Source organism: Rhopalosiphum padi, chromosome 3 (genome assembly GCF_020882245.1).
Source record: "Rhopalosiphum padi isolate XX-2018 chromosome 3, ASM2088224v1, whole genome shotgun sequence".
In the NCBI taxonomy this organism is placed as follows: Eukaryota; Metazoa; Arthropoda; class Insecta; order Hemiptera; family Aphididae; genus Rhopalosiphum; species Rhopalosiphum padi.
This window is the reverse complement of record NC_083599.1, coordinates 59868677-59883548: the sequence shown is the minus strand read 5'-3', so window position 1 is coordinate 59883548 and position 14872 is coordinate 59868677. Positions and strand designations below refer to the sequence as shown.

The following is a 14872-nucleotide window of genomic DNA, read 5'->3' as shown; positions in this document are numbered from 1 at the left end:
ACTGCCATCATTTCTGGACACACATTTTTTCATTTTAAATGTATTTAAAAATGTTTTAAAGTTTATTATTACTTTATTTCAAGTATACATACTTGTTGTCACGAAGAAAATATGAATTTTCAGAATACTACTACTATCATTAATTTTTATTGGCATGACTTTTTTCGACGTGTTGTTTCGGACAACTCGTTCAGCATAATAAAATACACGAAAAACAAAATGCCTTCGTGCACAAAATCGACAAACTAGTCGTCGTTATGTGGAATATATTATGATTACAGTTTAATGTTATATAACGTTTAAGCTGGTTTATATATTATTATATATATATCATATTCATTGGGGAACGGTTTGAGTATTCCATCGCAGCTATTCCTCAAAAGTACCGCGTTTCAAGTCGCATCAGCGTCATGTACAGGCGTGATTTAAATTTTTGACTTTGACGCCCCTTGGGAGAACGTATGTCAAACATACACACACACGCGGTGTTCTCGTAGCGGCCCCTTACTATAATTTCGTTTGGATGATATAATATATGCATATTACAGTTTGATTTCTTTCTTGTCAAACTTTTAGTTAGAACTACATTTACTATATTTTCGCCAGACAGCTCTCTCTCTCTCGCCTTTTCCCTCATTTATTTATTTTAATATATTTTCTGTAAAATATCAATAACTGAAATATTTAATAAATGTGTTTATTTATTAATTTTACATAATATTATGCTATATTTATTCGTAAAAATGTAATACAAATTTACTGATTATTGTTATAATTTGTAAATTTATTCTACGTTAAATGTTCACAATGACCCATTTCTTTTGAAATATTTTTTAAATCTTTTTGGTGTGAAGAATGAACATTCAGTTTAACAACTAGGTAACTAGTAACATTGTATAGAGAAGCATTAGATATAAAGAGTTACTAAACTTTAATTACTAAAAGTATACATTTTTGGAAAAATTCTTTTTTTTTTGAAACAGACATTTCTTTTATTTTATGTATATTTTAGTTTTGATGTTATCTCAACTCAATGGAATTTTAATGACTTTTGAAACGGACAGTTTCAATTGGAAACTTCAGTTAGTTACAATGTCAAATGAGAAAACAAACAAAATCTAAGAAAACCATTTATTTATAAAAACTTTATATAGTATATACGGAAGCGTCATCTCACGTATTATACCCATCTCCTGGCCAATATTTAAGCCTTACTATAATTGAATAATTAATGGAAATTAGCAATTGAACTTTTAAATTATTTACATCACTAGGTTAGGTGATTATTTTTCAAAATTATACAAAATAAAAACAATTAAATAAAAAAAAATAATATATATTATAATATGTATTTAATAGTGTACAATACTTATTTAAAAAAAAAATTGACGAATTTCTTTAATATACTTACTTGCAGATTTTATATAATTTTAACAATATGCAATTTTCAATATTATAATAGTGTTTTATTATTATATTTTTTATTATTATTAATATTATGATTTAGAATAATCCCGTTACTTATATGTGTTACATAAGCAAACATTATCAATTAAAAAAAATATTATAAATAGGTATTACTATTGATTTAAAAGCTTTATTTTGAGATAATAATAAATGAGCAGAACTCAAATAAAAGAAGTTCACACCACAGGCTGCTACTGTCGAATAATTGCCGAGATATGAATTTATCAATATCGTGGGTACTTGGTCATCTCTAGTTAATACGTAAATTAGTCCACTTTTGTCGTTAAGAAAACGCACACATTAAAAATGCATCGTGTTTTATCTTTTAGTAGTCAAGGTTTTGTGATATTTTATTGATATAAAAAAGGGTAAATTATCAATAATGTATTATGAGTTATGACATCAATCGCATATTTGCATCCATATACTCGTATTGTTCTTATTACCATACAAATATAAATAGAACTGAAAAATAATTAGCTTATGTCTATTAAAATGTTATGGGCTAATATATACAAATGAGGATTATCCGTTAAAATATAAAATTATTTTTACTGTCAACATTACGTGTTTAGTATGCTTTGCTGTATATTTCTCAATATCGTTTCTTTTTTTAAACGATTTTAATTTTTTGTCATAATAATTTTTAAAAAATATTGCCATCCAAAATTGTTTTTATTTATTATTTTAATATAATAGGTATTTTATCTCTACAAATTAGTTATGGATCTAAAATATGTTATTAGTCGTCCGTAAACGTATTTCGCGAGCCATCGGTGAGTAGGTACTCATTATAAGTGTATTTTGTCGCATCAGACGCACGTATTGAGGCGGAGTTGCATGATAACTGAAAAGTATAAAAATCGCACGAACTTGCTACATTAAAGACTGTAAATCGTTATATGACGTCATAGGTATAAAAAATAAAAATAAAATAAAGCTCAACAAAAATATAGCCCGCGTACTTCATTTTAGTAGAATAAAATACTAATTTAATCGCCCTCGGACAGTCGTGCAGGCACTCCGCACGTACTTTTCGGTCAGGTAATAGATAGGTATATATGTACTTATAGTCAGCAACGATCCTTTTTGGCCGCGCGTGCTCGTAGCTAGATAGGTATAATATAGATCCAACAGGACACAGTGTTGAGTGTTTATTCATCGTAAAAGTGTTTAAACACTTAATCGATACAAGCATTGTTATATTCAAGTATCCAATTAAGATGAATCTTTTTTTAAATCACATTATAAATATTCTATCTATTTCATTATAAATAACATCTATATAAATATTAAACGATTATTTTTATAATTGGAAATTTGGAATTATTTCGCTTATTCATAAGCTATTTTTTTTAAGAAATAATGTAAATAATAATGTTTTTAACTATGATAACATTGAACAAATCAAATTTTATTTTATTTAAATTGGTATACCTATAAAATAAAAAATGTTTAATAATATTAAATAATTATTCAAAATACATATCAAACATTAAACATTCATTTTAATTATTATTAACGGTTTTTACGCATTAATTTACGGGTTTGTGATTATTTTAAATTAGTAACTAGATATTACAATCATAAAAATACTAGATATCATGAACTTTAATCTAGTACAAACCCATTTATATCATTAACTTTAATGCATGACTACAGCACTCTTCAAATCGTTAGAGCCCACTACCGTACCCGTACTTAAAAAAAAAATTAATTGGCCAAATAGCATAGGTATATTAAAATACTTTCTGAAATTACTGTTGCATCATTTAATTAGATGATTATTAAAATATTTTAAAACAAAATTTTTTTTGTGCTAACTGTATCAGTATTGGTTAATTTAGTTTAAAATACTAACTTAAGTAATATAATGCGGAAATATTCAGATGACTAAATATGTAATATTGAAAAATTGCGACCGCTGCAATCGTGTTCATTTTGTTTTCATGTAGGTCGTTAATTATTGATGATTCAAATGATTCGGCTAGAATCGACATGTCTTTCAAATTTTCATATACATTAAATTTATTTGGATCAAACCTGGCCGATTATTATAATAATACTTAAATATGTATATATAATATATATATGTTTCATTAAACACGATTTTATATCGAGATTAGGTTTTAATTTTAATTTTGTAGTTTTTATTCTTCTCGGATAAATAAAATCTCAGTGTGGATGATAGGTATTTTAAAAATCTTCTTGTTACGAAATCAAAATGTCATAGTTTTAGGCATCTCGTTTTAGTAGTATTAGTTACAACTTACATTATGCTCGTGTTGTGAAAAGAGGCGTTTTCAAAATGATTTTCTGTATCTGCATTTTGTACTAAATCTCCACAGTCAGTATAAATCGTATTTAAAGAAAAGAAACCGAATAATATTTTCAAGGATAATATTAGTTCTTCTTTTACGCCTAGGTTATTTTTAATCTGTAAATAATTATTATATTATTTCAACATTTAATTAACGTTTCAATGACCAATTGCTTTGTTTAGATTTTACACCATTGTGGGTCCGAAGATATTGCGGCCAAATTCGGAATATCACGTAGCAGTGAGTACACAAGGAACAACATCGCCAACTACGGTAGTCGTGGACGTTGGTGGCAAACAAGATAGTGGAGGCGTTTTGAAAGTCACACAATTTGTTAAAGTTGATCCATTTTCAACGAGAATAGTACGGCTCGAAGTAAGTTCAATGTGCATTATTAGTCGAGTTAAATTCGTCATTACAGGAACAATTAACTTACACGTCCTAAAAATAAAACAAACTTTTCTTATTCTGAATATGTTTTGTTAATTTCTTGTTAGATCGGCGATGTCGGACCGGGCAATTACAATTTAACTGCTCGAGGTTCGGGTGGTTTAGAGTTTTTTAACACCACGACACTCGAATACGTTCACAAGAGTTATTCGGTGTTCATCCAAACCGATAAAGCTATCTACAAACCAGGACATAAAGTGCAATTTAGAGCAATTGTGTTGAATTACCATTTGAAGCCGACTGTTACGGGAGCTTTGGACATTTACATCACGGTACGTCGCAATGCAATTTTCAGGTCCACTCTAACAATAATAACCGTCTATCGTTTATCCATAGGACGGCCAAGGCAATCGTGTGAAACACTGGAGCAGAGCGCTGACTACCCGGGGAGTTTTTTCTTCGGAACTTCAACTATCTGAGTCACCGGTACTCGGTGATTGGAACATTGTTGTCACTGTACTGGACCAAGTTTTCCACAAATCATTCTTAGTGGCCGAATACGTTTTGCCCAAGTTTGAAGTGACCATCGACGTACCTGAACACACCACGTTCAAGCAATCCGTCGTGTCTGCCACTATTCATGCTAAGTATGTATCAGTTATTATTGACGTCGAGCCAATAACAATTATAGTCTTGTCCATTCATTGTTTACATCACATTATGTTTCCGTATTTCAGATACACGTATGGTAAGCCCGTTAAAGGAGAGGCCACTGTTTCGGTGTACCCGGAATACTATAGTGATGTCATTCAGCCTATATATCAAAATCCGTTGAGAAAAGTTGTACCAATTAATGGTAAAACGGTTGTGCAATTTGATGTTGTTAAAGATCTCAAGTACGTTTCAATTTAGTTAGATAGGACTTAATAATGGAAAATAACCAAAACGTTGAAATTATTTTTTAGTCTAAACGACGAATTCAAACGAATTATTACTTTCGATGTTACTGTCGAAGAAGCTCTCACGGGCAGGTCTCAGAATACGTCGGCCAACGTCGTATTTCATAACCACAAGTACAAAATGGAACTCATCAGAACTTCAGAATACTTTAAGCCCGGACTAAAATATACGGCTTTCGTGAGTTATATTATATTATATTATATTATTAGTTATTATATTCTATACAGTTATCCGTTTGAAAATGCGTGGCAGTTATACATATTACCTATATTTTTCATTTTAGATCAAAATGAGTCACCATGATGGCACTCCAGTTTACGATGATAGAAATCCTGTTAAAGTTTGGCACGGATTTTCGCACGACACCGACAAGTTAGAAGAAAACAAACTTATGTTGCCAAGAAATGGTTTGATTCCATTAGTCTACTATCCAGATATCAATGCATCAGTGATCGTCATTGAAGTGAGTTATTGTGCTAAAATTCGACCTTATGTCCCATTTGAATTGCATATAAAAATGATAAATAAAGATAAATACATGTTCTAATTGCTGCATCTCTTAAAAAGTTTTATCAACATTTAATTTAATATGGATTATAAATAATAACATAACCTACACTTTATTTTACTTATTACAAGTTTATTCATTTCGACACTGATAAACTCAAAATAAAATAAAAGGAAAATAAGATATATTGGCGGTTAGTCCAAAGTTTTTAATCAATAAAACTGGAAAGTGAAATGTTATTAAAATTTTTATTAAATTATATTAATTTTTTTAATTACTAATTATTACAGGGTGTAAGTTTTACTTCTATTTTTATACAAAAATCTCTTATAATTGTTGGTTGAAAAATAAGTAAACTTTCAACTTAATAAAAATATTTATTTTTATTTTTATAATATCTTTAGCAAAACTAAGCCTACAAATTAACTTTTTTAAGATTTTAAATTATTTATTATACATAAAATAAATAAAATTATAATTATTAAAAATGTAATGTACATCATAAGTACTATTATGTGTCCCATTGACTTGGAAACACTTATAGACAAACCTTCTTCAGAGATGAAATGCAAATATATTACTGATATATATATATACTGATTCTGTTGATTGAAATGAGTTTTTCTAACGATGATACACTTATGATTTTAGGCAGAATATTTGAACCAGAGAGAATCGTTATCTACAATCTTACCGGCACATTCAACCAGTAATACGTTTTTGCAAGCTACCGTTCTGACCGAACGTCCTACGGTAAGACTAATTGGCAATTGTTTTGAGTATAAGTCAGTAACAACATTTCAACGGAAGGAATATAATTCACTACTCTGAAATAACAGCGCTCGATGTTCATGTTAATTTACAAGTTATTTATTATAGCACAGTTTGTTGCAATAATTTGATCGCTAATTGAATTATAGGTACACTGTATGTACCTAACTATAATAATTATATATCTATACAATTTCCTAAAGTTTCAATAATCATTATGATTATAAATGTACATATGATTTAATGTACTTACTTTTATGTTTTATTAAAACATATATGTTATATATAATATTATGATTATATGAAAAATAGAATTGTTCTATGTAGGTATTCGTAATGTGTAATAAAAAAAATATATAATAATAACAAAGGTTAGACGGGACTTTGTAACAACTAGTTACTTTATTGGCTTGGATTAATTAGTGAAAACTAATTGGCTTGTATTATGCTTAAACCCTTCTTGTACCTAATAAGGATAGTTGTACTTATTATGTGATTGTTTTGTTTTACTTTATTCAAAAGATATATTGGTATGTTATTGCATTAGATGCTGTTATTAATCATTTTCAATTTCGTCGTTTACAGTACTTTTACAATTTATAATTATGTATTCTTAAATTCTTAATATACTGCAGAGTTTACAAATTGTATATGATATTTAATATCACTGTTACGTGTTTCAACTTTATAGAATGATCCATGTGGTAACAATTTGGAAATTAAAATATAATCTAGATGCATTTTATGCTTATGAAATGGTTTACTATTTTAAAAATTGGAAATTTGAGTAATAACTTTTAAAATTAAAATTGAAACCCATAGTTTTCAAAAATTATTTACATATAGTTTTATTTTTAATGAACTTTTATGTGTAACTTACATTGATGTGGTAATATGGTAAATTGTCAAAGCACTTTCAATAATATTCAAAACTTTCTCAATCAATTACAAGTGTTTGTAAATACATATTATATTAAATTTACCTATTTCATAATATTAAAATATGTTTTAAAAGTTTTAGTTTTAAACATTTTTATTGTCTTCATATAAACATAGTTAGCTATTGATTAAGTTAGACTACTACTATTACTTAAATTTATGATATGAATGATTGAATATATGATAAATTCTAGAAGTCGATAGTTTTTGCGGAAAATTAAAATCGACCTAGTACTGTCTTACCCACTACCCATTTCGATCTAACTTTGCATCGACTACTAAATATACCTTTTCATTTAGGTCAACAAAGATGTTGAAATACAAGTTAACTCTACGGAGAGTCTACAATATATAACTTACCAAGTTCTGGGCAGGGGTGATGTAATTGTGGCTAGTACCGTGCAAATTCCTAACGCTGGCCAGCACACAGCTGTTATACGGTTCTTGGCGACGTACGCCATGGCACCTACCGCCCACGTTATAGTGCAGTTTGTCAAGGACGATGGTGAAGTTGTCGCTGATGCCATTGACGTAGAACTTGATGGAGTGTTGCAGAACTACGTAAGTGTTCCCTCCTCTACCTCGAGTTAACTATTTTCTAATATGTCATCATTATTGCTATTGTTGTTATTTACAATACGACCGATCTTCTACCCCTGGTGTGTTTCTAATCACTTTCGTTTCAGATTAATGTGGATGTGAGTCGTGACGAAGTAGAGCCTGACACTTCGGTGGACATCAATTTTGAAGCAAAACCGAATTCGTACATAGGCGTAGCTGGAATCGACCAGAGCGTTCTGTTACTGAAAACCGGCAACGACATAACACACGTGAGCTATCTATCGCTTTTGACAATTATAATGATTTGAGTTTTAATTTTATAAATATGTTTTCTTTCTAACTTTTTATCACTAGGACAACGTGTTAGATGAACTTAGAACTTACGACAATGGTGAACATTCCAATTACATGCCGTACCTCAGAGAATCGTTAGATAGACGTTCAATGTTTTGGTGGCCAGGTTCATATACTGCTCACCAAGCATTCGATGTAAGTGTTATTACTTTTTTAATTTCTATCAACCACACCACCACGATAATTCCCATTCAAAAACGTGTATTAATGTCTGTTATACATCTATTTGTCTAGAAATCTGGAGCTACTATATTGACCAATGCCTTCGTCAATGATTATAATCCTTGGAGTAAGTGATTTTATGTTTAATACACAAAGATTTTTTTAAAAATAATATATGATATATAAAATGCAAAAATACCGATGCAAAAGTCACAAAATAAAATAAAATAAAATATTTATTCCTATAAACAAATTTATGACTTAAATACTAGTCATTTTACAAATCCTATACGCATGAAACCCCTCTGTAAATTCTCATAACATATCTTTAATTATAACTATAGTGATGGTTAAATCTTGATTTATTGCATATTATGTCAAAATTAAAATTAATTAGTAGCTTTAATAATAATAATAATATTGAAATGATTTTCTATATGTGAGACCACTAGAAAAATGTATAAAATATAAACACAATTATCATTCAAATATATATCTTTTATGAATTTATGAACTCTGGTAATTAGCGACTTATACTCGTATTGCAAATATTTTTAAATATTAAAGTGTAAAAATAACTGTATATTTTACAGTTTTTAATCAGTCAAATTTATGTTTTTGAAGTACCTTTAAATAATTTACATTATTTTCTCAGTGGTTGACCAATGGAATACGATATATTGCGACTGTTCGAGTTTAAAGAATACGGTACCCATGTCTTTTGAAAAATATAATAAATCTAATATGCTTTTGATGTATCAAATAGTTTAACGAATTTAATAACAACAATAATGTAATAGCTTTTAAAATAAAATAACACGAGAGATAAAAATGTAGGTAATTTTGACAGAAACGATTGCATACCATAATATTTATATGAATTCTAAATGTGGTTTGTATGTTAAAACCTATGAAAAACGTGATATCTTGAGGTGGTTCGTACTTTCAATACTATTTGGATTTGAGAACTGTAAAGAAATTTAATGTACGAATAATATAAATACCTACATGAACATTTGAGTTAAATTCGGAAAACAAAATTCTTGATCAATAACAACTGAAAGCAATATTGTGGCATATGGGATAATCTGTAGGTTTTTTCTTACAATATTTATCGATACGTCTTGAAATCATAAGAGTTCAGGATTTTCTTTAATATTTTGTCAAATCACACTCGAAAGTCGTAACTGTGCGTGCCTCGATTGCAATACCGTTTTAATATCGTTGTTACGTCGATAACAAACCAATGAGTGGTTATTGTATGTGATATGTAAATTAAATACAGTCAATGGTCAAATTATTTGAATAACATTAAAATAACATTTTTATGTATTAATATTAATTCATGGTATGGGGACTGTGTACAGTTTACTATAGGTCAAATGTGATGGATGACCAAGAAATGATGACGATATCGTCAACTGTTTCCGAAACATCTTCCGGCATCAAAGTACGGAAGAACTTCCCTGAAACGTGGCTATGGGAATCTACCGAATCCGGGTAAATAAAATTGTAACAAATTAGAGAAAAAGGGTTGCTTGCCTACTAACGCTTGGAATGCACGAAAGGGTTGACTGAATCACCCCTGTTGCTTGTACATGCATTTAACCGGTAAAGGTATACACGTCTATGCGCCTATTTTGCACAAACGACTCTTAATAAATCTTTTGAAAATCGATATTGTCTGGTTGTGAAAATCACAAGGCTGGAACGAGTTACTTTTTTTTAAGAACCAAGTTGTTTAAAGTCGTTTCTTTAGATTGTTTGGTTAAAAAAAGTATTTTAAAGTAATACTTAATAATATTGTTTTTAGTTGACTTTTTTAAGTAACTGTCATTTAATTTTAGCCTTAACGTTTATGTGTTTATACACATACATTTGATTTAATCTATTCAGAAATAAATAAACCTCAAAATGTATTCTTACAGAACATATAATGAAACAATTTTTATTAGAGTATAATAAACTGTCTACAGGAATCTATTCTCATTGAAAAGTAACTTGTTAAGTAACGGTTGTAAAAATATTTACTCACTGAGTCAATAGTTATTTAAACTGTAGATTTCAACTTACTTTATAGGTAAATAGATTGATATCTAGCTTAAACGAATTTGCAATTTGTTTAATTCTATTTTACAGGAGAGGTGCCTTTAACACTAAAACGATTCCTTCCATGTCTCTTCCAATTCCTATTTTGTTCCGTAAAATATTCAACACATAGTAAGATTCATTGAAGAGAATACAATATTTTTTAAGTGCTGTTTCTAGTCAAAACCTTAAAACGTCCAATAAATCTAGCTTTTGTATTCTATATTATACATAAACATTAAACATAATAGGGGTGTCCAAGATTATATTCCATCGTTCCTTGTTCTCCTCATATTCTATGCAATGCGTTTATATTTAATATACATCTTTAATTTGCAATACATTTATAATATTATTTATGAAATTATAAAATGGGATGTTTCTAAAGAGAATTTATAATAGCAATTTATATTAGAAGACAAATTAAAATTTATTTCTGAAAATCAATGTTATTCCAAATTAATATTTTTACAGGAAGAAATACTTACGTACTTACCTATGATGCTTTCAAAAGTGTTAATAGGTAATGGTTTTTATGGATAACTTTTATGAGTGCTTTATGAAAGAATGAAACTATTTTAAGGAAAGTTTTATATTAAACAATTTCATCGCTGGTTTTCTTTGCAATTCAATCCCTCTACTTTTTCCTAAATGGACGCCCCTCTCAGGTTAGAGCTCTCAACACACACACACACACACACACACACCAATCCCTATGTCTGCTTGTCTGCCATGTAGTATTATGTACCATCTTTGTGTGTTTTGTTGTATACAGTGGTGTCGACCGGCCAAAGTCAAAAATTAGTTGTTCAGTTCCAGTCGTCTGCCCAACCGGTTGTGAAACCGTATATCGGGCCGGGTGCCATTGTACAGCCAGTGACCCGGCCACCACTTGCCGGCCCATACGCTTTCTCTCGCATACCGGCACCAGTGTGGAACAAGCCGCGCGTCTTCCTAACACATGCCCTTCAGAACACTTGGCTATTCGCTAACCTATCCACATGGTACGGACTCGGGGGAAGGGAGCATTAGGTCATCTATCATTTATAATACAGGGTCATCAAACTTTTTTACATTGGGAGTATGTTGAGTAAAGCGCCCCTACAACTATGATTCAAACTATGAATTCTAGGTATTCCTCTGAGAGTTTGGTACAGGACTTTTTACTGAAAAAAATCTGCCTCTGAGATACCTTATACTGCTATTCCACCAATAATATGCACATAAAACTCTCGAGCTTCTAACGGAAAACGAATACATATTTAAATTGTTTGGATATGGTTTATGCGTTATCGACTTAAGGACTATCATGCATACAACTACTGCTGCTGCTGTTGTTTAATCACTTCTTTAACTCTAATACCAATGGCGTTTCTTTCCGTGTTATATATTTTTAGTTTTTTTTACGTAAGTTTTGTTTTTGTCTTGAGGATAACCGATACAATATTATTGAATGTAGAAATTACAAAAGCACAGAAAAATCTCTAATAACTGCGTATTTCAACTATTCAGAAGGATTAAAAAATATGTTGTTTTTTTTTCTCATTGAATGTTATATAATTTGTATCTTATTATACAGTTTACCATTAGTAGTAGGTGGTATGAATAAGTTATACTATAATTATTATTTTTTTTTTAACACAATAAATTGTCCTATATCGATTATAAAAGTATCGGAATCCTCATTTCCGATGACAGAGGTTACAGGGTGCATATTGAATACGTGGCTTTTCAAAATAGTGTATAGACAATTTTATTTATCGTTTGTTTATGAGCTTTTGCGCACGCTTTTTTTCAAATTTTTCAAACTCGTCGATAAATCATACTCAGTGGTAGGTGGGTATTATGATACATAAAGTATGTCATATTGCAGACTGGCGATGTTTTATACTTTAAAATAAATACAATATTTAAACATCTTCAGATTGCTATGGCCTTCTCTGTATGGACATTATTTCATGTATTATAAGTATTTATCGTACATGTCCACATATAATCTTATTATTACTACTACATTCACTGCAATTTGTAAGTACCTACCTTAAATGTTACTAAAAATTGAAATTTTAGAATTGCTCTGCTTATATGCTTAATATATTTTAATTGAATATAAAACATGAAGAAAAAAATGTTTATCATAGCACATCGTTTCCGTAACCTCGATAATATGGTCCAATATAGTAATTTATGTTCATTAATTTTTTTTTTAATTTATGTAAATTTACGTTGTTTCGATGGACAAATTCAAATTTAATATTATCGACAGATTTATAATAAAGTTTATTAAAATTGTCTGGATTACGTTAATAACGAAAAGAATATTTTTTAGACACAATTCCTTAGATTAAACATAAAACTGTTTCATGTTATAAGTTAACGCATATTCATTTATTACCACTTAATAATTATGTTGATACATATTGGCTAACTATTGGATATTTAAAAAAAATATTACTATTTTTTTTGGTCGAATTATACTTTTCATTTGGGTTACGAGGCGAACAATTATTCTATTAAGCTCCTTCTCGGAGTGTTTATCATTATAAAACTATTACTCGTCTATCGATTAATTATATTATTCAACTAAAACATTTTTCTAACTTAAAACCAACTTCTTTGATATTAAAGGCAAGATGGACGTGCTTCTTTGAAATCTACGGTGCCAGACACGATCACATCATGGGTGATCACTGCGTTCTCGGTCGACTCACTCTACGGATTAGGTCTTCTCGACGCTCCCAAAAAGGTAATAAGATTTAATAAATACACTACACGTCTACATAATGTTATATTTATACAAATCCAAAATAACACTATCGATCAAAATGTTTGTATTCGATAATATAATAACGATTAAGACGCATTTTATTTGTATAATAACTAATAATAAATCTACGATTATTTTATTTTCTGTTTTCATTACAAAGAAACAAGATTATTATTATTCTAAAACTGTTTTTTAACAATTAATTATTTTACGCAGTATAATGATTTGGTTTTTTTAATTTTACCTGTAAGTGGTATATGGTAAAATAAATATATTGTATTCATTAAAATTACATTAAGCTTGCGATTTAAACAACATATGATGAAATACAAAAGTTAATATGTGCAGTGTATTTTTTGATTCTGTTATGCAAATTATTTATGTTACGATTGTTCTTTTATAGCTTAAAGTATTTAGACCATTTTTCATTTCCGTCGACTTACCATACTCAGTGAGGAGAGGTGAGTTTGTTTCGATACAGGTTGTAGTGTTTAATTACCTGAGCAAAGACGTCACAGCTGACGTGACTCTAGAAAACATTGGTCAATTTGACTTTGCTGACAACTCCAATGATGTCCGAGATTCAAGTAATTTATAATAAGCAGATCATGTCAATAATATATTTATAAATACATTTTTTGATAATATATACTTTTGTTGTTTTAATTTTGAATAATAGAATTGGAATTGTACAAACGAAAATCTTTAACTATTAAATCCAATAGCGGAAGCCCGACATCGTTCCTGATACAAACCAAAGATTTAGGTTACATCAGCATTAAGTTGACCGCTACTAGTAAATTGGCTGGTGATGCCATAGAAAAGAAGCTATTGGTCAAGGTATGATTTCTTTCAACGATTGATGGTCCAATAAAACAGTTGTTTTCATATATTTTAATTAACAACACACGATTTGTTTAGCCGGAAGGAGAGACTATTTATAAGAATAAAGCGATCTTTGTCGATCTCAGGAAAGAAACATCGTTTGAAAAGAACATCACTTTAGAAATTCCCAGCAACATCGTACCAGATTCCGAATTCATTGAAATCGGAGCAGTTGGTATGTTATCTGTAAAACTTGTTTGTTCATTATGTTTTAAAATGGTTCATTTTTTACGATAGGTGATATTTTGGGACCAAGTACAATGAATTTGGCGTCTTTGATCCAAATGCCGTTTGGATGTGGTGAACAAAACATGTTGAATTTCGTACCTAATATCGTCATTCTTGATTATTTAAAGGTAAATGCCACAGATTATGTATAATACGATAAACGCGATTAATGGTAATCCAGTCACGACCTATGTCACTGTATTTTCAACTTTTAATATTCAACCCAATCTTTATAATCTGGCTTCACGTATGTTTAGAATACGAAACAATTGACAACTGCTGTTGAAACAAAATCATTGAAATACATGGAAACTGGCTACCAACAGGAATTAACGTATCGTAGATCAGATGGCTCCTTTAGTGCTTTCGGATCAGTAGATGCCAGTGGTAGTACGTGGTATGTGTACTTGTCTTATTTATTATATATCGATTATATGTCCGATGATAATCGCTCGATATCATTAAAACAAA

The 14872-nt window shown here is 29.6% G+C and overlaps 1 protein-coding gene across 2 annotated transcripts in view; it reads left to right on the top strand.

The window, feature by feature from the left end:
* The window catches only part of LOC132923896 (CD109 antigen-like), a 91991-nt gene that overhangs the window by 72720 nt on the left and 4399 nt on the right, over positions 1–14872 (top strand). Inside the window, exons 3-20 of one of the 2 annotated variants that reach the window (XM_060987886.1) lie at positions 3971–4163; positions 4286–4510; positions 4575–4825; positions 4916–5074; positions 5144–5315; positions 5422–5601; positions 6298–6399; positions 7657–7917; positions 8043–8186; positions 8272–8406; positions 8506–8560; positions 11297–11525; positions 13150–13267; positions 13692–13875; positions 13968–14128; positions 14210–14348; positions 14411–14529; positions 14659–14798. In XM_060987886.1, the coding sequence (XP_060843869.1) occupies positions 3971–4163; positions 4286–4510; positions 4575–4825; positions 4916–5074; positions 5144–5315; positions 5422–5601; positions 6298–6399; positions 7657–7917; positions 8043–8186; positions 8272–8406; positions 8506–8560; positions 11297–11525; positions 13150–13267; positions 13692–13875; positions 13968–14128; positions 14210–14348; positions 14411–14529; positions 14659–14798 (2967 nt within the window). Of the gene's footprint in view, positions 1–3970; positions 4164–4285; positions 4511–4574; positions 4826–4915; positions 5075–5143; positions 5316–5421; positions 5602–6297; positions 6400–7656; positions 7918–8042; positions 8187–8271; positions 8407–8505; positions 8561–9800; positions 9934–11296; positions 11526–13149; positions 13268–13691; positions 13876–13967; positions 14129–14209; positions 14349–14410; positions 14530–14658; positions 14799–14872 lie in introns of both variants that reach the window. The other variant, XM_060987887.1, reaches the window with a different exon arrangement.